Consider the following 24,062-nt stretch of genomic DNA (forward strand, 5'->3'; position numbering starts at 1 on the left):
TTTTTTATTTAATTCTCCATTTTTATTTTAAAATATAATAGTATTTCCACACTTTATTGCTTTATTATTTTATTAAAAAAATAATAAAAAAATAAAATAAATAAATAAATAAACTAAACTAAATAAACTAAACTAAAAGTCCAGTGATATTTTTAGCACCATTATAAATTTACTTTTTTAAAGTTATATTTAATGGGTCACACTCTGTGCAGTGTGAGGACCAAACCAAATTTCCAAGTACTCTTATGAGAACTAGACCAAAAAAAACTTGCGTGCACCCCTGTATATAGATATATAGACTGTGATAAGTATAAAAATTAACACACAGAATAGCTAACCCCAAATTACTGTTACAGTTTTCAAAATGCTTGGACAAAATGCTGAAATACTTACTTGTTGAGCTTTGTCCAGAACGTGAGGACCATTGACCGTCCACTTTAAAGCCTGTGAAGTCTCCCTCCTGAGAAAGAAAGATGGATAAAATATAACACCACAAACCTACATGCCGACCTTTACTGTATTTGACATCATATTAATTTAAAATGCATAGGAATAAGACATTTACACAATTTCTCTTTCTCAGCACTGACTAAACCAACAGCAGTTCAATGAATGTTTGCAGTCCATTCTATTACTCACTTATGAGTACAGTGACAGATGGCTGCAATACAAAACCCCTGCTTGATTTGGGGGGGGAAGGGGTACCAAAGATACATTACTCTTTTTTTTGGTACATTACTCTCTGTGTACTAACAAAAACATTTATTTGAGTGAAAAAAATAAGTTTAAAAAAATAAAAAAAAATAAAAAAAATATTCGCAATTTCAACATTTTGAACAGAGCCCTAATCTGATAATCAAATGAAGGCATTAAACATTTCTTTAATTTTAATGAAATGAAAATTAAACCCTTTTATTTGTTGCTAAACAGATTTTTTCTGTTATTTCTGTTATTATTAGAATTTCTGCATTTGATCATTTTATATAAATTATTCAGAAAAAGGAATATATAAACACCTACATTATACTTTACAAAAGTAATACAAGACTAATACCTTTCTGTTACATGTTAAACCGTACTTTTATTTTGACAGGTTGCTGGTTAATTTTTGTTAGGGATGCACGATATTATCGGACTGATATCGGAATCGGCCGATAATGACGTTAATTGTAAATATCGGCATCGGCCCGATATGAAAAATTATGCCGATATGTCTTGCCCATAAGATGAATATGTTAACTCACATGTGCTGAGGGTGTGTTAGGGATTAGATCATGTCAGCAGTGTGGCTCATTCTTGAAGCAAAGTTTTGACTGAATGAGGAGTAGAATCACTGTTTTGGATCGCTGCATTTAAACTGAGAATGCACATACAGAATGATGCGTAGCAATAGCACGTGCATTGGCAGCAGTGGCTATAGGAGAAAGCGCGCCGTTGTTCCATTTGGGATCATTTACTGTTCGCCTGTTTCATATCCAGTCACTAGATCGCTAAATGCACATTTTAAATGGTCTTTGTTGTATTTTGAAACACAATGGCTATTTTTGCAAATGACATGATCTGCATTTAAAATAAAATGATCCCAAAAATAATTACGGCGCGCGGTCATTGAATTCTCTTTCTCCGGCGGCGCAACGGCAAAGCACAATGTTGAAACATTTTTGGATTCATGCGGTTCGAGCCCATACATTTAAAGCTATAAGCGGCTTTGTGTCGTGTGTTCCCGGTTTGCCGGATTGCCACAAACTTCATAATATTTATAGTTTCTTTTCACAAATCATCACCGTCTCACCCTTTAATTTCGCAGGTTTATTTTCTTGTCATTTAGTTTTAATCCATGTTGTCGTATCTTTTATGGTGGTAAACTGCGGGTGGGAAATAAAATATTTTGTGGCAATAAATTTAGAATTCGTTACAACGACTTTTTAATTCGTTACCTCATTTTACAAATTAATAAATTAATAAATCGTAGGAACGAATTAACAAGTTGTAGGAAATAATTATGTCCTGTTCGTGTCCCGCAGCCCTGTCAAAGAGCAGTGATCCGTATAAAATAATTAAACATGACTTAGTGACTACATTTCTATTACTTTCCATGTTGAACGCCTTAGTATTGCAGGGCTCTAGACTGATCAAAACTGTCACATTTTAGATAATTTTATTTATTTATTTTTATTTATTTATTTATTATTATTATTTTTTATTTTTTTTTGGTGCAAGTTAAAATTTGACGTGGTCGCATTTGTGCGAGTGCATGCTCTGCAGTGCTGAAGCATCTGCTCCATACAGCGGGAGTTACAGAGTTATAAAGCCGTGGCATATTCAGGATTTCACTGATCACGCGAGTATAGTTTTCGTTGTGAGCGCTTTGGATGTAGAGCCTGGTTTGTATTTGTAGGGTCAGCACGAGGGAGGAGGTGATAGCAAAAATTACGTGACTATTCTGGAAATGATGGCGGACGGAGGATTTGGTAGGGTAAAAGACCGCTTGTTAAACCATAGAAGGTAAACATGTTGGTATTCTTGTGCAAAAAAAAAAAAAAAAAAAAAAAAAAAAAGTGTACTGTTTTGCCAGTTGGTCACGAATTGCCACATAACTTAATATTTTTCTTTTCCCAAATCCTCACCGTCTCACCCTTTAATTTCGCAGATTTATTTTCTTGTCATTCACTTTTAATCCATGTTTTCGTATCTCTTACTGTGATAAATTGCGGGTGGGAAATAAAATATTTCGTCGGAATAAATTAATAATTGGTTAATACTACATATTAATTCGTTCCCTCATTTTTCAAATTAATAAATTAATAAATCGTATGAACGAATTAAGAAGTTGTAGCGATGAATTATGTCCAGCTCACGTCCTGCAAAGCACCCTCACAGTCACCCTGGGGTGCTTTTCCCAAAAGCATCTAAGCTAACTATGGTCGTTAGTTCCATTGAAATCTATTGGTAACGATGGAACTTACAAACATTGTTGCTTTCGGGAAACGCACCCCAGTTTAGTTCTACTTTTCTTTTTGTTTTTGTTTTGAAATGTTGTTTTCAGATTGCGAATTCGAAAGTGAAAGCATCCGAAATTCGGCTTATAGCAAAAGTAAACATAATTCACAAAATTTAGATCATAAATAATGCTAGCCTACTGATGGAAAAAGGGATTGAATGTAAACCACTGGTTACTATTTATTTAATCCTAACAAATAAGTTATTGTTAAAAACTAACTTTCCAAACAAAAGGATATATATCGGTATCGGTATTGTCCAAAATGAGATGAAAAAATATCGGCATATCGGATATCGGCAAAAATCCAATATCGTGCATCTCTAATTTTTGTGTGTATACACTATGATATGATGCCAATTTTCTCAAATGAAAATGGTAAAATTCACATGAAGTCACTCTCACAGCAGCTCTGGAGATAAAGTTAATGCGTTTCTGTCGTCATATGATGATACACAAAATTACCTCACGTGTGCTTCAGTATTTGTGTAGTAAACAAAACCGCGTCTCTGCCATTAATTCATACAGAGCCAAGCGGAACATGGAGAATTACTATTTAAACCGTCTTTTTGCGTTTTAATATTTCACAGACACTAGTCCATATTGCAATTCGAATTAAGTGAGAGACCTACTTTTGATTTATTCATACAAAATATGCCTTGCTAATGTAATTGCAGGGGAAACACTGACAACAGCTTCCAGGAATATTTAAATATTATAGTCCAGGCTTCACATAAAACAAACATGTAAGACTGAATGGTGAGAAATGCTGACACAGATGAGTACAATACACATCACAGTACTAAATTAATATACTAAATTACTATAGCACAAAGGATAACCTTTGAAGTTGAGCACTTCACACAAGTGTATATTTATCTCACTTGGTTCATAGTTGTGAGCATGGGTGTGAACATTAACTATTAAAATCTGCAATATAAACGCATGTAAAAAGAGATACAGTCATCCACGGACTGTGGATTTGATGACAGCTCCAATATACAGTCATAATACTGACTGATCATTTTAGATGTTACAGAAGGGTGAAATGAGAAATGTTTACCACTTACACTTTAAAAAACAATTTGTTGAGTCACCTAAAATAATTTGTTACCCGGCTGCCTTAAAATTTTAAGTTCAGTCAACTCAAAAACATTTAGTCAACTTGAAATGTTATGTTGTACTAAGTGACAACTTAGATATCTGAGTTGATTCAACTTAATTTTAAGGCAGCTGGGTAACAAGCCCAGCTTTCAAGTTTAACAAACAATTTTTTGTTTAGTCAACTCAATATCTAAGTTGTCACTTAGTACAACTTAACATTTGAAGTTGACTAAACGTATTTGAGTTGACTGAACTTAAAATTAAGGCAGCAGGGTAACAAATTATTTTAAGTTGACTCTATTGTATTTTTGTTTGTTTTTTCATATTGTATAGGGCCAGGAAACTCTTTTGCATTATTTCATTAAATTAATAATTATATAGTGTCCGTAAACAGCATTTTATTTATTTGCAAAAGACAATTTTATTTGCATATGACCAGTGTTAATTCAGTATTCACCACTACAAAGTGATACAAAAGAATTCATGCTGAAATGATCTATGAAGGTTAGTGTGAAATGAACACGGAGTGTTACAAATAAACCTCAGCACTTATGTCTAATAGGGTGTGCACAAATAGTCGCACATTTTAATAATTATTTGAAAAATAAAAACACTATTCGAATTTTACTATTGTGTTCATTTACTGGCCATAAATGCAGGGAATCTATAATAAATCCTAAGCAGTTATAAGTAAATGCACTGGGTGGCACTGTGGAGCGTGTTAACAAGGTGATCATAGAATGCCGTCATCTGCCTCGCAAAGTTTGGAAATTATCTTACTAAATTATCTAACAAAATGTAATTGCTTCTGATCAAATTAACTAGTAAAACTTATTTATCATAATATCACCACCACAATGAGAAATCACATGAAATCCAAACACAGTCACTTGAGGAAAGACAGCTGACCATCACTGCATTCACGACTTCAGGTAAGCGCAGCTGAACCTGAGTGAGTGGAGAACAGAGCACATCTGATAGTGAAATGATCTTGAGACATATATAAGGTTTCCTCGAGGGAGAGTAGTTTAACACAAAGCGCTAAAAAACTGTTAGCACAGGTCTTTGTCGTGCACATTCTTATTGTTATCAGACTAAGGAACAAACTTTCACCTGAGCATGTGGATATTATTGTTTTTTCTCAGCATTAACACATAAAACAATGTAAACACAGGCCGACTTGGGTGCATGTACATTCTGTATTGTAATTAGCACAGTCTGCTTCATTTTTCCGTTTGCTTGAGCTTGCGTTTGTTTTTTGTGTATACATACTTTTTTTTTGCTTACACAGGTTTTCAACCAAAAAAAAAGCCTTCAGATATTTAACGTAATGTTGCTGTAGAACAACAAATCATAAGCTTGTTCAGAAATCATGACAAATCAATTGACATTAATGTCTTTCTCATTAAACCTCATTTAAACAAAAGAATATTCAAATATTCATTTTTTAAGAGCCCAAATATTCGAATGCTATATTTCTGGAAAATCCCATTCCCTAATGTCTAATGCTACAAGTTTTCAGAAACATGCAGAGCTGTAGGTGCTACACTTAGTCAAGAATCTGAACACTAAAAAGGCATTGTTGCCATAAAACTTTTCAGATTTATTCAAAAGATGTCAATAGTCCATTATTGACCAATAAATGCTCGATACCACTGAGGAGGTTTTGAGATTTAAAAGATACAGCTTTATCACAATACAATGAACTCTTAGCTCAAAAGAAGGAAACTGATTCCTCTTGAATGCTGCTTTTAAAAACTGAAAACAAGAAGACTGACCAAATCTCAAAACCAATCACTTTAAAATGTATAGTTTAATTTTACAATATATTTCACCCAAGAGCAACAGAGCATCAACTTAACATAAGTAGTAACAACTTTCCAGCAATACTGGAAAGAGTAGAATATTTCCAAAATACTACACAAATGTTAAAAACCTTCAAGCTAATCTGATCTATTAGTCTTTTTTAAGCACCTGGTGAAAATAAATGTCCACTCTGTGAAAAATCAATGCATGTCAGCATCTCCTGCTATAAACCATGCAGTGCGACTTACATGCAACTGCTCATTAGTCAAAAGGATTCAGACTTCCGAAATCAAGTTCAGTTTTTCATATCCCCAAAAAGTGTATCTGTCCTTTCATATAAGGATGATGCTGGATAGTCCCCTGATTGCAGACAGCCCAGAATTTCAAAGCACAGATTCGGATTGCATCAGTCTATAAGAAGTGATGTCAAAGCTTAACATGAGCTCTGTGCTGCTTCAGCTTTGAATCAGACGGCATTCTAGCTTTCAGTGCATTTGTTTCACTGTATTAGCAAACGGAATTTCTGAAAATGCACCCTCTAATATAAAAGGAAAAAAAAAGGACGTAATACGTTGTACTCGATCTTCTACATGCTTAAATGTAGTACGTAGTATTAAAACATTACTACTATATTAGTAGTATTTAGGTCTTGTAGTATAATAATAACTAATAATGTCCACCTGCAGTTCATGGTACGCATGCGTGTTTGCTTTATTTATGTATTGTTAATAATATTTCAAGATTAACATTTACTGGACTGAAGCAACTTTTGCTTTATTGTCCACAGACCATTTTTTCAGAAAAATTATGTTAAAACATAGGCATCAAATATGCTAATTCAGGCTGCCTTTGAAGGAATGTTCACTTGTACATATCTAAACCATCATTGCACTGCATTGTATGTTTGCCCTCCCGCAATTAGGTCATAAAACTATAAGAAATTAAATATCAACTTACTATGATGTATTATACTGACTGACAACTCTGTAGTCAGCTGTACTGTTTAAAAAAAAAAAAAACACACTATTCAACCGGATAGTTCAACCACAAGTGAAAACTCTTCCGAGAGTTTTCTGACCCTGCATAGACAGCAACGCAACTACCACGTTCAAAGCCCAGAAAGGTAGTAAGGACATTATTAAAAGAGTCCATGTGACATGGTTCAACCATCATTTTATGAATACTTTCTATGCGCAAAGAGTGTATTCAACAATTTCTTCTCTTCACACAAAAAATATTCTCGTAGCTTCATAAATTACAGTTAAATCACTGATGTCACATGGACTATTTTAACAATGTTCTTACTACCTTTCTCGGCCTTGAACACGTCAGTTGTGTTGCTGTCTATGCAGGGTCAGAAAGCACCTGGATTTCATCAGTAGTCTCTTAATTTGTGTTCCAAAAACGAACGACAGTCTTACAGGCTTGGAAAGACATAAGGGGGAGTAATTAATAACACAAAGTAATTTTTGGATGAACTGTCCCTTTAAAATCCAAGCTATCAGAACTTTTTGCCATGTAAATAATATCGGCACCAAGTTTTCTTTTTAGATTTCTTTTTAAACTATCATTTCACATGTCATGCTTTACTGGGTGAGTGTTTAGACAGACTTTTAAAGCACATGCCATTTAAATGAAGCAGCTCTTATTGTACTAAAGAAAGTTTTACTGAATGGAAATAAACTTGAACAACACCTCTCACACATCGTGACTGATTAACAAGATTACTACAAAGCAATTAACATGTCTGTAAACACTGTTACCTGATGTTGTACAAACACATCTAGAAAAAACATAACATAGTTTAATCATACAAAGGTGAGTCCTAACAGAATGCTTACAGAAGAACTATATCATATTCCGGATGTACGCCACGCCTCCTAAACGTTTGAACTAGATAAGCAACCAATATTATCTATTAAGAAATACATACGTGTCAGCAACACTGACATTATGTGCTAAAGTCGATAACTTTGCACAGACTCCCCTAAAACTATTCAGCGGACACCACGCTGTCACTGACCCACAAACAAACCCAGTAGCCACGGCAACACCGAGTTAAACACCCGCCATGAGAGCTCGTCAGCCCGGCAAAAGCCCACGATAAGACTGGCATCTCTTTAAACGCTTTACAGAGGCTCCATCTCTGTAATCTGTAAAGCTCACGACCGTGCAACTATGATCAGGTGGCTGCATCTCTGCAGGAACTGACACCAGCAATTCACCGACATGCTGCTGATGCACTTGCTGCGCATTAGTAATTACTGTATTTCACTCAGCGAAGCGCTCACCTCATCGCTCCCGCTCGAGCAGAATCCCGCCTCGCGTTGGCGCCTGTGTTTCTCCGCCAGCCCGAGCAAGCGCGACAGTGACGGATCCTCTCTCAGCGTAGCTCTAACGTCGACGGGCCTCGGCCCTTTTCTGTCTTCAGCCCTCACCCGACCGACATGAGAGCGTTTCTCCGTCTTCAGCAGGCTCCGAGACGTCCATGGCCGACCTGGGAAACGGCAGCGAACGGTGGCGGAGGTGTTTACGGTCGCTACAACAGCCGAGGCTGGTAATCCGCCTCCTGCTGCCGCCATTATTACATACCACAACAACAACTACGGCGCTGAGCTCTTGAGAGGAACAAGATGGAAAGGCGCGAGATAGTGGAGGAAACGCATGGCATCATGGGAGATGGAGTTTTTCTTTTTGTTGGCCTTTTGCCAATGAACATCATTATGTAAATACTTAATAAACAATATATATATATATACAACAGTTTGTCTGGCATATTAAATAATAGTCATGGAATATTTAGTTACAAAAATATTGTTAAAAATCTTGCATACGTGTTTTACGTTTTGTATCATTTTTTGATACATTGGACTTTTATAGCTCAAAGAGTATGGAATTGGAGAATATGAAGCTCATACTTAAAGGGAAAACACCTCAGATTTATTCAAAGGCCCAATTTGATCAAAATATGCTAGCCTATTTGTTGCTGATGTTTTTTTTTTATAACAGTATAAAATACTACTTACATAAAATGCATGTAAATATCAATTGTCACTTTTTATTTGATAATATTAATCCTAATAATAACAATAATAATAATGAATAATACAGAAAAAAAAAAATAAAGAAAAGTAAAAATGTGAATTATCAGTCTGAGAGCACAATGCATGTAGTAGATTGTCTACAGTGGGCCTTTCCAGCAAAACTGTTTTCCATGTTCACAATTTAGAGACCTTAGAAATTAATGTATCATACACTACCAGTCAAAAGTTTTTGAATAGTAAGATTTTGAATGTTTTCTAAAGAAGTCTCTAATGCTTACCAAGCCTGCATTTTTTTTTTAATCCAAAGTCCTGCAAAAACAGTAAAATGTTGAAATATTTTTACTATTTAAAATAACTGATTTATATTTTAACACATTTAAAAATGTCATTTATTCCTGTGATCAAAGCAAAAATTTTTGGCATCATTACTCCAGTCTTCAGAGTCACATAATCCTTCAGAAATTATTCTAATAAGCTGATTTGCTGTTCAAGAAACATTTTTTTACTATTATTATCAATATTTAAAACAGTTGAGTACATTTTTTTCAGGATTCTTTGATGAATAGAAAGATCCAAAGATCAGCATTGATCTGAAATTAAACAGCTTTTGTAAAATTATACAGTATACCATTCAAAAGCTTGGAGTCAGTATGATTTTTATGCTAAAAGAAATTATGTAAATTAATACTTTTATTAGTAAAAGTAAGGATGCTTTAAATTGTGATGTTAATGACATTTATAATGTTACAAAATGTTCCAGATAAATTACAAAATGTTCCAGATAAATGCTGTTCTTCTGAACTTTATATTCATCAAAGATGAAATGCACGCTTGGTGAGCACGAGACTTCTAAAAAAAACATTAACAATCTTACTGTTCAAAAACTCTTGACTGGTAGTGTACATTATAAAGCAGGCTTTATATGATTTTTTTGTAGTTCTTTGATTATTGGCATGTTATTATTAAGTTATATCCTCTAGATTTATCAAATTTTCTTGTTTTTGGAACCACATTAATATTTGTGAGTGTGAACAATATGAAGTCGGAATAAATATTTTGTCATTTGCACTAGCAGCTAAACAGTTGAATAAAATTACACTTCAAAAGCACGTATTTCTGCTTCGCAGCTCCCGCTAGGGGTCGCTACAGCATAATTATCCGCACCTCGCATAGTTATTTGTCAGCTTCTGCGTCAACTACAAATCACTATTTAAATGATACTAACAACAAATTCCATAAACACGGTCATTCAAATTAGCCATTTCCTGTGTTCCAGCGAAATAAAATATGAATTTTTGGGAAATGAATTGGCCCGCGTCTGTTTTCCCAGAAGCCTTTGCACAGAATAGCGTCACAGCCTCGTTGGCGCAGTAGGCAGCGCGTCAGTCTCATAATCTGAAGGTCGTGAGTTCGAGCCTCACACGGGGCAAGGCAACGTTTTAACTTCTGAAAAAGAATTACAAAGCGTGTCTTAGCGTACCTTAGAAAGATTAGAGTGATAAAAGACTCCGGATCAGAGGAAATATGTGACCCTGTACCACAAAACCAATCATAAGTGTCAATTTTTCAAAACTGAGATTTACACATCATCTGAAAGATGAATAAATACGTTTTCCGTTGATGAATGGTTTGTTAGGATAGGACAATATTTGGCCAAGATACAACTATTTGAAAATCTGGAATCTGAGGGTGCAAAAAATCAAAATATTGAGGAAACGCCTTTGAAGTTGTCCAAATGAAGTTCTTAGCAATGCATAATACTAATCAAAAATTAAGTTTTGATATATAAATAAAGAAATTTACAAAATATCGTCATGGAACATGATCTTTACTTAATATCCCAATGATTTTTGGCATAAAAGAAATATCGATCATTTTGACCCATACAATGTATTAGAAATATACCCATGCTACTTATGACTGGTTTTGTGGTCCAGGGTCACATATGAAGTCACAGAAGTCACCCGAACTGTATGATAATTTCACTGTATTGTATTTATATCTAAGTTACAACTGAATATAACCTTTTACTTTAACTGTTTTGCACAAGTATTCTTTTAAGCAAAGCGTAACGTAAAGCTAAAAGTAAGGAAACATGAACTGAATCTTTTTATGAAAAAAGCTGAGAATTTTCAAAATAAATTATTTGACAAAGAGACTATTTGGACGCTTTAAGAACAATCTTTATGGTTCCTTTTTTTTTAAATGATCTAAGAATCTACATTTTGAAGTCTAAACAGTTGGTTTTATACACAACCAATCAAAAGTTTTTAAAAAAATAATTATTTTCTGCTCACCAAGCCTGCATTTATTCGATCCAAATTATTTTTTACCATTTAAAATAACTGCTTTCTATTTGAATATATTTTAAAATGTAATTTATTCCTGTGATCAAAGCTGAATTTTCAGCATCATTACTCCAGTCTTCAGTTTCACATGATCCTTCAGAAATGATTATAATATACTGATTTGCTGTTCAAAAACATTTATTATTATTATATTTATTTTATTACAATATTTAAGTTGAGTAGGCTAAATTTTTTAGGGTTCTTTGATGAATAGAAAGATTTTTTGCAACATTATACACTACACCGGGAGGTCAGTGATTTGCCTGACTGGGTTGGAGCAGGACCAGGTTGTACTGTTAAAGCTTTTTCGTGTGTTGTGTTGCTGTTTTCCATCATGGTCCCTGGAGGCAAGTTTGAAACGAGAGGCTTGTCATCACAACTGTCTGAAGCCATCATTTCTTTTGCAGGTGCGGATGTGATCAATGGTTAGAGATCTTCCACCTGAAACTGAGCACCTCGACTTATCTTGAATGACTCTCATTAAAGGAGTGGTTCACTCCCAGAATAAAATAATCCCCTGATAATTTACTCAACCCTATGTCATCCAAGATGCTTGTCTTTCTTGCTTCAGTCGCAGAGAAATTATTCCAGAATTTTTCTCCATAAAGTGGAGCCGAGGAATAAAGGTCTCGTCTAGCAAAACGATCAGTCATTTTCTTAAAACAATAAAAATGTATACTTTTTAACCACAAGTGCTTATCTTGCACCAGCCCGACCTTTGAAGCTTCACTGACTCTGCAGTTTGGACCTTCAAACTGTTGGCCACCGCTGAAGTCCACTACAAAGAGGAAAATCCTGGAATGTTTTCCTTAAAAAAAACTTAATTTCTTTGCCACTGAAGAAAGAAAGACATGAACATCTTGGATGACATAAGGGTGAGTAAATTTTTTTTCTCCTTCAATATTAGAATTTTGTGTACATTGACGGAGCAGCTTTTAACGAGATGGGACAAGATGCTGTGCGATTGTCCAGTCCCCAGTGTCCTCTTGTTTGCAACAGCTCTCACGTTCAACCATTTGGACGTCAGTGGTTTCCATCTGTCTGATGATAAAACTACTGTCCTGGATTGCATTGCCAGTCTGCTGGTACAAGTAATCTAACCCAGTCAGTTCACCTGAAAAGGAGTTGAAGATCAATGCACTGGAAATCAAAACGTACAATCACAATTTAAACATGTTTCATGTTCACAGAAATATGAAAACTGTGTCATAATTAGGCATGTCTCAATTAGTCATTTGAACCTTTATGACTTACCTGTGTATTTACTTGTATTCATAGTAGATGCAATGTTCTTTCCATGCACTTCCTTTTCAAGCTGGCTGACAGTTTGCACCCAATGCAAGAATGAGGTTTCTGCAGGCCCTCTGAGGCTGCAGCAGTCATTTCATTCCACCTGACCAATCCATTCAAAAACTCAATCTGCAGTAATGTAGAACAAGACGGCACCCCTGAAATATAATATACACATGCCGTCTCTGAAATCTCATTATATGATGTACCCATCATCTTGCACATAATTATCATCACTCATTAAAAATCAATAAAACTGTCATTGTAAGCACTGCAACACTGAACTGCTGCACTACAGACAGATTTATTTGATTAGTTGTAATGTGCTGCTTGCAATACTGCAGGCATGTTGTTGACATAGCATTGCAAATGTAGTGCCTTTTGAGCATAAGAGACTTCTTTTAAAGGATTAGTTCACTTCCAGAATAAACATTTCCTGATAATTTACTCCCCCCCTACGTCATCCAAGATGTTCATGTCTTTTTTTCTTCAGTCAAAAAAAAAAAAAGGTTTTTGAGGAAAACATTCCAGGATTTTTCTCCGTATAGTGGACTTCAATGGGAGCCAACGGGTTGAAGGTCAAAAATCGCAGTTTCAAAGCAGTTTTAAAGGGCTCTGGTTTATGGAACAAGGGTCTTATCTAGCAAGACGATTAGTCATTTTCTAAAAAATGACCATTTTTATACTTTTTAAATGCAAATGCTCTTTTTGCACTAGCTTGACGTCATGCATTACGTAATCGTGCACATGAAAGGCAGAAGTACCGACCCAGTGTTTACAAATCGAACATGCAAAGAAAGTCAAACGCTCTTTACAACAAAATAAAGGTAAAACAACGTCAGACAATTTTGAAATTGGAGGAGTAAATTAAATTTTCCTTTTTAAACCATAGTACACAGATAAGAACTAACCTCGCGTGACTTTTTCATGAAGCGCATTGCATAATCACGTATAGCAGAGCTAGTGCAAGACAAGCATTTGTGGTTAAAAAGTGTATATACATTTTTTTTTTTTTTTTTTTTTAGAAAATAACCAATAATTTCGCTAGATAAGACCCTTATGCAGGGTGCAATTTGAAACTTCAACCCATTGATTCCACTATATGGAGAAAAATGTCTCCTGAAATGTCTTCCTCAAAAACCTTAATTTCGACTGAAGAAAGACATGAACATCTTGGATGACATAGGGGTGAGTAAATTATCAGGAAATTTTTATTCTGGAAGTGACCCAATCCTTTAAAAGCATCTGACCAACCTAAAACTTTTTAATGGTAGAGTATGTATACCAAATCTTACAAAACTGATTTACCTGGAATGAGCTGGTTCAGATGCTGGTGGAAGGATTCAGTGGTGGTGGAACCTCTGACACATTTGTAGGTTGGCAGAAGGGTGGCCTCCCTTCACCAGTGCCCCAGTACAATTGAACGCTAAAAGGATCCACTTTACATATTGTACTGGAACTGAAGAGTGGTACTCCTGATGAGTCCCATCCCACATTCCCATCATAAACCCAAATAAGCCCTTCGATGAGTTGTTCAACAGTTGTTCAACAATGGAGGGCCAACTCGCTTCTGCTAAGATGACACATCAGTTCGTCATCAGAAGGCTGGATGTTGTTGGAAGCTCGCTACGCTTCGTCTCCTTCAGCTGCTTCAGGTCCTCCTCATCCCATTCGAAAATACAGTGGCTGAGACGGTCCATGAAGGTCGGGTATATCTGATGGGACTCTGACACGCAGCCTGCACCAATCCGTCACATGAACTCTGAGATGTCCAACCTGACCTCCATGTCCTTCCACTCTTTGGATGTTTTTCTGAGAGAGTTGGACCCACAGCAGTCTTCACCGACGTACAAAACCTCAGGAGGAGCCACCGCAGCTCCCTCGTACCTATTTATGAAACCAGACATCATCACCTCGAGACCAGAGTCTTTGTTTGCTGTAAGCACCGACATGATAACCTGCTCATGTCCATTGGCGACACTGGTTGCCCAAGTTCCTAAGAAGTTCCTGAGAAACTTCTTGGTGGAACCCATCTTTAGCACACAACAAACTGTGAGGTTATGCTGGCCTTGATCTCATTCATTTGGCGAAGTATATCCACAGCCAACACTTGCCTCAACCAACAGTGTTTGGGAAGCGGAAAAATGGAAGGTGGGGTTTGAAATGTCATAGGATGGGCAAAGCTTTTGCAATCTGTTAGATATTGTACAGCCTTTTGTAGCCAAACCTCAGTGTGATGTTTCTCCAGTTTCTTCTGGATTTGGCTGACGCTGATCCCAACATGTCTATGACGGTTAAGGCGAATGACCTTCATGTCACAAGCCAACTGTGATGCAAGAATGCAAGGAAACGGGACATATGACTCCAGCTAATCCATTTCTGCTTGCATTTTCCACAAACCAGACACTCAAATGCCATGAAGTATGACCCTTTGACATCAACTACCTGCATGAGCTCCTGGTGCAGACCTGCTGATGTGAGGTCTTCAGGTAGTCCGAACGTGGACAGGTGAGCTTCGTGTTCCACAGCTTTTGTGGCATCCAGAGAAACAACGCATGGTTCTTCGGTTAAGGTAAGAGGTGGGAACGGTGGGTACCACCACATCCTGTCCACCCTAGCATAGTCCATTTTAGGCTGCCTCTTCGAGACAACCTGAACAGGGCCTTTGAAACCCAGGTATGATCGGCAGGGGGCAAAGTGTGAATCCATCTCAGAGGAAGACAAATTCTTTTACCTAAAACAAGCAATATGATTAACTATTGGTGAACAATTACTCAAAAGAAGCAGAACCTTTTAGATACTTACTATATACTTGTGACAGCAGTGGCTCAGAAGTTTGTTCAGGGGTGCAACACTGACCTCCGGACACATCCTTTGCTTTCAAGATAGGCAAAGAATTGCTTTGTCTTCTGTTTGATTTACTCAGCTTCATGACTTATAAGAAAAATACAACTCTTATAAAAAAAATAATGCCCATCTTAGAAATACATACTCATCCACTTTCTGGAATCAGGGTGCTGAAAATAGTAATTCACATTTTTGTTGTTAAGACAACAACAAATTTATATAATTTAACAAAAAAACATTAACATTATCTATAAAGAGTCATTAACAGTCTCACACTGTTAATGACTCTTTATAGATCCAAATTTCTGGTAATTGATATCTAAGTTGAACACACATTTGTTTCAGACAGCTTAATTTTAAAGCACATTCTATAAATTAAAACTAAATCACAAAACTGATTTGTGTTATTTTGTAATTTTATAAAAAATAAACCATTAACTAAATATTAATGAAATCCTATGTACAAAGATGACTCTCACGAAACATGTCAAGGTTATATTTTAATCTAAAATCAAAAGAAAAAAATGAGGTTTTGTTTAAAGAATGAAAAAGAAGCCTACTTCAAGGTAGCATAGAGTGTTTTCACGACGTGTCATCAGTTGGCCATATATTATAAAGAATAATGCCATTAATATCATAATGGGACTAAACCTAATGGTTCCAAAACAGATCTTTACATTGCCTTCTCCCATTTATTTTCTGATGCACTAAGACTTACTTTTGTCCACATATTGGTTCTGCCAACTCAAACAGTTCATGATCAATCAAAACACATTCTCCTCAAACCCCAGAATAACAAACACCGTTTCAAGTTCTAAGCTCTTTATTTCCACAAATAAGAGTTTATACAGTCGTAAGATTTTCTTATCAAGAAAAACGGCATTGACATCATAGTGGGATTTAACATAATTACATCAACCATTACTCACTATATTGTAAATGAGTGGTGTATCTGCTCAAACAGTTTCCTCTTTTTTAATGCATCACAAGTCATCCACAATCAGAAGTATGATGTTGAATCCATCACCATGGTGGTATAGATACGCAAAAACTATTTTAAGAACTTTTATTTCATGTCCCTGATATATAAGAGAAACAAAAGGAGGATGCCAGCAGTACACATATCAGTGAGCGAGACCAGGTTGGTTTTGCTTAAATAACTAAGTGACAGGATGAGTGAGAATGGATGCATATATGAAGCTTTCAGGCATGCGCCTGCTGTTTCTGTTTGAATTCTGCGATTCTGTTCTCCATCAAGGGGCGGAAGTGACGAATCAATCCCTGAAAACAAAGAAATATAAATGCAAGTTTCAGTTAAAACAATTAAAGCAGTTTAGATTAATCATGGTCTATGGAAATATATTCTGCCTTTACCTGAACTGGCCATGCGGCTCCGTCTCCCAAAGCGCAGATGGTGTGGCCCTCAATCTGCTTGCTGATCTCCCAGATCATGTCAATCTCTGCTGACTGTGCATCGCCTTTCACAAAGCGCCACATCATCTTATTCATCCAGTCCACTCCTGAGAGGCACACAAAAGACAGACTGGTAAATATTCACTGTAATGTAACATACTGTATATGGAAATACTGAGAAATGTATATATTCACATAAATTTGCTGTAATTCTTACCCTCTCTGCAAGGAGTGCACTGCCCACAGCTCTCATGCTTGTAGAATTCAATCAAGCGGGCAATAGCTCGGATCGCATCAGTCTGTGAAGGGGGGGAAACTTGAGTGATCAAATGGCCAAACACTCAAATTATCAGACATATCTTTAAAAAAAAAAAAAATCTAAATGCTAACAGAATTTATACACATAAAGTTTCAAGACTACAATTTGGCCATAACACTGTATTCAAAATCTGCATCTGAAGTGGCATTTAGGTATATTTACACAGACTGTTCAGAGGTGGCATGAATGCATTTACAGCGCAATTAGAATAAGAAATATCTTAATTTGTGCTCCGAAGATGAACAAAGGTCACACAGTTTTGGAACAACATGAGAGTGAGTAATAATGACAGAATTTCCATTTTTGGGTGAACTATCCCTTTAACCAGGGCTATACGCTTACTTTTTTCATTAGGAGCATGCATGCTCCCAACAAAAAAATTTAGGAGCACAGTCAAAATTTCAAGAGCACCTTCTAATCAATAATTCAAAAATCTGATCAATTTTGAGCAACTTTATTAAAAGTATATCATCCTTTATATCAAAGTTTAAAAAAATGATAATTTATAAGCTTTTTAAAATTTCTAATTAAAACAACAGAAAAAGAACACGTGGAATAAGAATAAGTTACCAATCAAATGAAATTAGTATTAACAAAATTAATTTTCAAAATGAATACAGAGGTGGTACAGAAGAACACAAAAGTGGCTTGTAGGTGTATTTTCAAGTTTAATGAGGCTCAGAGGTGGCATTAGTGCAGTCAAATTCATAAACTCATGTTGAGATTAATGTTTTAAATAAAAAATTTTGAATATAGAAATAATAAATGTTTTAAATAACTGAAAAGATACTTTAAAAATGAAGCTAAAACTGCCAGTAGGTGGCGGCATTTAAGTCACTGATTTAATTACTGAATCATTCATTTGATTTGTCCGAACGGCTGATTCATTCAGCAAGTGACTCTCTTTATGAATGGGAAACTGAATCATTAACTCACTAGTTTAAAAACACACCTTCATTCATAAACACCGCTGTGTTTGAATGGAGATGCGCAGCAGCTCAGCTGTGACTTGTTTCAGACTATTTTCGATGATGAAATAGAGCAAAATCAGGCAGTAGTGTTAAAGTCAGACAATGTAAGTCACTTAATATTAACTTCTTGTTTATTGAACTGTTGTATTAAATCAATATCTTAGTTATGAACTCTCTTAAAATCATCAAAAGCCATCACTCATCTTAGTTCTCCAAGTTCCATTATAATCAACAAAGCTCTCTACACTGCACAATGAATGTCTTATTTACACTCGCTCTACACTTTATGAAAGGATTTTTGAGACATGTCTGTGATACATTACTCAACGCTGCAAAACACATAGAAACCTTTGAAGCTCCCCTCAGCGCAAACACAAAAATGCACAGATAGCCCTGCCTTGTTTTTTCACATAATTAAATCACACCAAATTAACTTGTTAAATAGTTATTTTACAATTTGACTTACTGATTTATCCATGACAATAAGTGCAGCTGTGCCCAGACCGGTCTGAGCCTGAATAAGAGCATCAAAATCCATGAGAACGGTGTCGCACACATGACGTGGGATTAGTGGTGTGGAAGAGCCACCAGGAATAACACAAAGGAGATTATCCCAACCACCCCGGACACCACCTACGGAGATCATATCAATTAAGGCTCAATTATCTTCAAGATCGGACATGATTAGACCGTGAACAAACATTTCCGTGTACGGATGGAATGAGGTATACCTGCATGTCTTTCAATCAGCTCTTTCAGGGGAATGGACATCTCTTCTTCCACCGTGCAGGGGTTGTTGACATGGCCTGAAATGTTGAAGAGCTTCGTGCCAGAGTTTCTCTCTCGGCCGAAACTCAGAAACCACGTGCCGCCACGACGGCAGATGGTTGGTGCCACAGCTACTGTCTCAACGTTGGCGACGGTTGTTGGACAGCCAAACACGCCTGCAACAGGAACACATAAGTGAAATATAAAGTCACTTATAATTAAAATAACAATACACTGTTGTAATTTTTGACTTACCGACGTCAGCAGGGAAAGGGGGTTTCAGACGGGGTTTTCCTTGTTTTCCCTCGATGGACTCAATCAGAGCTGTCTCCTCTCCGCAGATGTATGCTCCCGCACCGCGCATCACAAACACGTCAAAGTCATAACCCGAGCCGCATGCGTTCCTGCCAATCAGCCCTGCTGCATAGGCCTCATTAATGGCCACCTAGAGAATCCACACAGAAACACATGAGGTCAACAGAATAAAGAAACTGTTGAATAAAGTTGTTATTTTTGTTTTCTTTTCGCACATAAAGTATTTTTGTAGCTTTATAATATTGCGGTTGAACCACTGATGTTACATGGACTACTTTGTCGATGTCCTTACTACCTTTCTGGGCCTTGAACATGGTAGTTGTGCTGTCTATGCAGGCTCAGAAAGCTTTCGGATTTAATCAAAAATATCTTAATTTGTGCTCGAAGATGAACGAAAGTCTTACAAAAGTAATTAATTACAGAAATTTCATTTTTGGGTAAACAATTCCCCTAAAATGCTATAGACTTCTCATTAGGTTTTAAAACTAAGCTTTGTAATCAAGAATGTTTCTTACTCTTTCTCTTTAAAAAATGAATGCTATTGCACTGAATCACATCATTTCTTATTCACCTGCAGGTTGGATGACTCGTTGTAGAACTCTCCACGGATGTAAATGTAGGCTGCACGTGCTCCCATGGCCCTGCCAGCAACCAGACAGCCCTCAATCAGCTTGTGGGGATCATGACGCATGATCTCTCTATCCTTGCAGGTCCCGGGCTCTCCTTCATCAGCATTCACCACCAGATATTTAGGCCTGAGAGGAGATGAAAAAAAAAAAAGAGACTCATATCCTTCTGTATGGCCTGATTTGATCCAAATGGTAAATTATTAAATGTAGATGCACTTGCCAAGCATTTACCAATGCTTTTGCAGAGTCATGTGACTTGTGAACCCCATAATTGTTAAGATGCAAAATTACCTGCCATCACTGGGCTTGTTCATGAAACTCCATTTCATCCCTGTGGGGAATCCGGCGCCTCCTCGGCCACGCAGTCCTGAGACCTTAATCTCATTCAAAATCCAGTCCACTCCTTTATCCAAAATCTCCTTGGTCTTGTACCAGTCACCTCTCCTCAGGGCACCCTTCAGCCTGAGATATATGGACAATTCGTTACAATAATCAAATATACAAGTACAAGCAGAGGTCATGTTAATATATATATATATATATATATATTTTTTTTTTTTATCAGTGATGGAAAAATCTGAAGGCCGTCCGTCATTTTGAGAGATTACACTGAGGGTGATCTATTGTAAAATTCAGTCTGGCAGCAGAGCACTGGATCGAGAACAAAAACGAAACTGTCACGAATCTTTTCCTATAGGTTTGATTAAGCACAGACGAGTACAGAGGAGCTACAACGATCTATCAGGCCATGTTAAAGAGTGCCAAAACGGTATTTATTGCTTGAATTTCGTAGAAATTCAAGCAATTTTTTCATAGGAAAAAAGATAGAAGCTGTGGTCAAAAGTTTACATACACCTTGCACAGTCTGCAAAATGTTAATTATTTTACCAAAATCAGAGGGATCATACAAAATGCATGTTATTTTTTTATTTAGTACTGATCTGAGTAAGATATTTCACAATAAAGACATCTACATATAGTCCACAAGAGAAAATAATAGTCAAATTTATAAAAATGATCCCGTTCAAAAGTTTACATACAGTTGATTTCTTAGTGCTGTGTTGTTACCTGAATGACCCACAGCTGTGTTTTTGTTTAGTGATAGTTTTTTATTCATCCTGAACAGTTAAACTGCCCGCTGTTCTTCAGAAAAATATTGTAGGTCCCAGAGAATCTTTAGTTTTTTAGCATTTTTGTGTATTTAAACCCGTTCCAACAATGGCTGTATGATTTTAAGATCCATTTTTTCACAACTGAGGGACTCATATGCAACTATTACAGAAGGTTAAAATGCTCACTGATGCTTCAGAAGGAATCACAATGCATTAAGAGCCAGGGGTGAAAACTTTTGAACAGAACGAAATGTGTACATTTTGCCAAGATATATATATTTTTTCCATTTAGTACTGCCCTTCAGAAGCTACAGAAGATACATGCATTTTTCCCAGAAGACAAAATAAGTTACATTTACACTGATCTTCAAATTCAAAGTTTTCACCCCTAGTTCTTAATGCATTGTTTTTCCTTCTGAAGCATCAGTGAGCTTTTGAACCTTCTGTAATAGTTGCATACGAGTCCCTCAGTTGTCTTCAGTGTGAAAAGATGGTCTTTGTTGGAAAGGGTTCAAATAAAGAAAAATGCTGAAAACCCACAAAGTTTGTGGGACCTGAAGAACTTTTGTAAAGAACAGCAGGCAGTTTAACAGTTCATGACAAACAAGGAACTCATGAACAACTATCACTAAAACAAACAAACAAAAAAAACATTTCGTTCTGTTTTTAATGCATTGTGATTCCTTCTGAAACATCAGTGAGCATTTTAACCTTGTATAATAGTTGCATATGAGTCCGTCAGTTGTGAAAAAATGGATCTCAAAATCATACAGTCATTGTTGGAACGGGTTTAAATACACAAAAATGCTAAAAAACGAAAGATTCTCTGGGACCTACAAGATTTTTCTGAAGAACAGCGGGCAGTTTAACTGTTCAGGATGAACAAAGAACTCACAACAAAGAAAACACAGCTGTGGATCATTCAGGTAACAACACAGTATTAAAAAATCAAGTGTATGTAAACTTTTGAACAGTGTCATTTTTTATAAATTCATCTATTATTTTCTATATGTAAACGCCTTTTATGTGAAATAACTTATTTAGGTCAGTACTACATAAAAAATAACATGCATTTTGTATGATCCCTCTTATTTTGGTAAAATAATTAACATTTAGCAAATTCTGCAATGTGCATGTAAACTTTTGACCTCAACTGTAAACTTGCAAGTGCACAAAAAAGGCTGAATTGTAGATAAAAAGTCACAATTACCAAATAGGGAACACTTAAAAGTAAGTTTGAGTCCTGTCCTTAGATATATTTCATGATACAATTTTGTATTTTTTTTACCTCCAGTCATGTCGTCCATAAAGGTTAGTGAATATTCTGTCCTGGTCAGCTAAAGGTCCAAATTTGGTCTTCTTTGGTGTTTCCTGGATGACACACATTGATTATAGCCAATTTCCATTGATCATCAATTATGCAAACAGTTGATTTAAGTAACTAATCACCTGTTGAGCTGCGGCGCTGTTGTACCGCACCAGCGTCATGGAGTTTGGAGAAGAGGCGGTGTTGCCGGCTACAGTAGTGCGTGATGCACCAGCTGCAACCGCAGCAACCGGGGCACGTGAAGCCCCGGCGGTCAGAACCCGGCTAAGAACGGGAGAGCCGAGACAGGACAACATCTTATCTGAAAGAGATGTCAAAATCAATAAGCATGAACCGTCCCCTCATAACCAAAGTTGTACCACATGGTGCACTGCTTAATAACATCTCTAGTCCTAATGACCTTCATTGTTATTAATTGTTTTTTGGTCATTAAAAAAAAAAGCTACAATTAAAATATAAATATTACACGACAAAACATAAACTTAAAAATCTATATGAAAATTACAAAAGGTTGTTTTGCCAACTAACTGAAATGTGTTTAAATTTAAGTATTACAATTACTAAAATTAAAACAAAACAAAAAAAAAAATAGAAAAGCGCTATTTAAAAATTAAAAAGCTCATAACAAAATTGCTAAAGATTAAAAAACAACTTAAAATATAAAAAAGGATTTCTACTGTTATTGTTGCATTAAATGTTTACATGTTTGTTAAGAACAAAACGACCAGAGGGAGGCAATAAACATCCTGAAATAATAGTAGCAGATCAAATTAATACACAAGACAAACTTTTGAGGTTTAAACATTATAACATAATCCATACATGAAATAAAAAGTCCAAATGCATCAAAACTTAAGACAAATTTACTGAAGGGAACAGTCACGCAAAGAAAGAGACAGGAAGGATAACGTTAAATAGTTTAGCAGCGGCAATAAACACACATCCATGTAGATCAAAGACAGCTTCTATATTATTAATTATTGCATAAACACACATGCCAAACTCTTTCAGACATTGTACAGTAAGTTAACCGGTTGAAAATGGACTCGTCCGGCAGTGACCTCCATATTCACGCTCATGACATTTGAGGGACTGCAGCACTGCACAACGTTAATGCGCGGATTTATTTACAGAAGGTACTTGAGATTGAACCTGTAGGAACAAACCGTCAAAACCTTTATTTGCAAACAGATGATTCAAGTGGAAAACCGCTGCTTACCTTCGTGATCTCCCTGGATCAGCGTTATAAAATGTACAGCGGAAGGAATATAGCGACCGACCCGGATGTAATAACGGATTTGACCTGTTATGTACGGAGGCGCTGTTGCGCAGTTAAAATCTAAAACAGTGCATTAAAGCATTCAAAAAACCCTAAACAAATAATTTAACTAACCAACTAGTGATATCTGTGTAAACCTGAAGACACTTGATTTGATATTTTGTTATCTATCCAATACAATTTTACGTCTGTGTTAATTCCAAATAAAGTTTCTTCATAGTCAAATACTTCTAGTCGTATTATTTGGACCCAAGTACAGTGTTGGACATGTTATTGTAAAAGAGTAATTAGTTAAAGTTACTAGTTACTTCTCACAAATAGTAATTGAGTTAGTAACTGAGTTACATGATTATAAAAGTAACTAATTATTAGGGAAAGTAACTATTGTGTTACTTTTTTTTAGAAAAATGCTCAAATATGTCAAGTAACTTGGATGTCCCCAATATTAAGTATGCTAAATGAATCAAATGGACACTAAATAGAATAAATTAT

General features: G+C 36.0%; 2 protein-coding genes and 1 non-coding gene across 3 annotated transcripts in view; 1 reads left to right on the top strand and 2 right to left on the bottom strand.

The window, feature by feature from the left end:
• kmt2ba (lysine (K)-specific methyltransferase 2Ba) overlaps positions 1 to 8,587 on the bottom strand; it is a 38,699-nt gene extending 30,112 nt beyond the window's left edge. The window contains 2 exon segments of the mRNA XM_051137098.1: positions 394 to 460; positions 8,200 to 8,587. Coding sequence (XP_050993055.1) covers positions 394 to 460; positions 8,200 to 8,490 — 358 coding nt within the window. The 5' untranslated portion in view covers positions 8,491 to 8,587.
• A 1,721-nt stretch (positions 8,588 to 10,308) lies between these two features.
• trnam-cau (transfer RNA methionine (anticodon CAU)) lies at positions 10,309 to 10,381 on the top strand. Its single transcript has one exon. It is a non-coding gene; the product is annotated as a tRNA-Met (tRNA).
• Positions 10,382 to 16,242: 5,861 nt separating this feature from the next.
• On the bottom strand, positions 16,243 to 23,583 carry ndufv1 (NADH:ubiquinone oxidoreductase core subunit V1). Its single transcript, XM_051137097.1, has 11 exons — positions 23,511 to 23,583; positions 22,414 to 22,592; positions 22,253 to 22,335; positions 20,144 to 20,314; positions 19,795 to 19,978; positions 19,164 to 19,353; positions 18,872 to 19,084; positions 18,607 to 18,773; positions 17,068 to 17,149; positions 16,812 to 16,957; positions 16,243 to 16,718 (listed from the first exon to the last, which is right to left on the bottom strand). The coding sequence occupies exons 2-11, from the start codon at positions 22,585 to 22,587 to the stop codon at positions 16,641 to 16,643; spliced, it is 1,488 nt and encodes a 495-aa protein (XP_050993054.1). The 5' UTR covers positions 22,588 to 22,592; positions 23,511 to 23,583; the 3' UTR covers positions 16,243 to 16,640.
• Positions 23,584 to 24,062: the final 479 nt, after the last annotated feature.

Source organism: Labeo rohita, chromosome 19 (genome assembly GCF_022985175.1).
Source record: "Labeo rohita strain BAU-BD-2019 chromosome 19, IGBB_LRoh.1.0, whole genome shotgun sequence".
Taxonomy (NCBI): Eukaryota; Metazoa; Chordata; class Actinopteri; order Cypriniformes; family Cyprinidae; genus Labeo; species Labeo rohita.

Excerpts from the sequence above, each read along its gene's own strand:
- ndufv1 (XM_051137097.1), bottom strand. The coding sequence starts at position 22,587 with ATGTTGTCCTGTCTCGGCTCTCCCGTTCTTAGCCGGGTTCTGACCGCC. Across the intron at positions 20,315-22,252 it reads TATGGACGACATGACTGGAG|GCTGAAGGGTGCCCTGAGGA; the intron begins GTAAAAAAAATA and ends CATATATCTCAG. Across the intron at positions 16,719-16,811 it reads GAGCCGCATGGCCAGTTCAG|GGATTGATTCGTCACTTCCG; the intron begins GTAAAGGCAGAA and ends CTTTGTTTTCAG.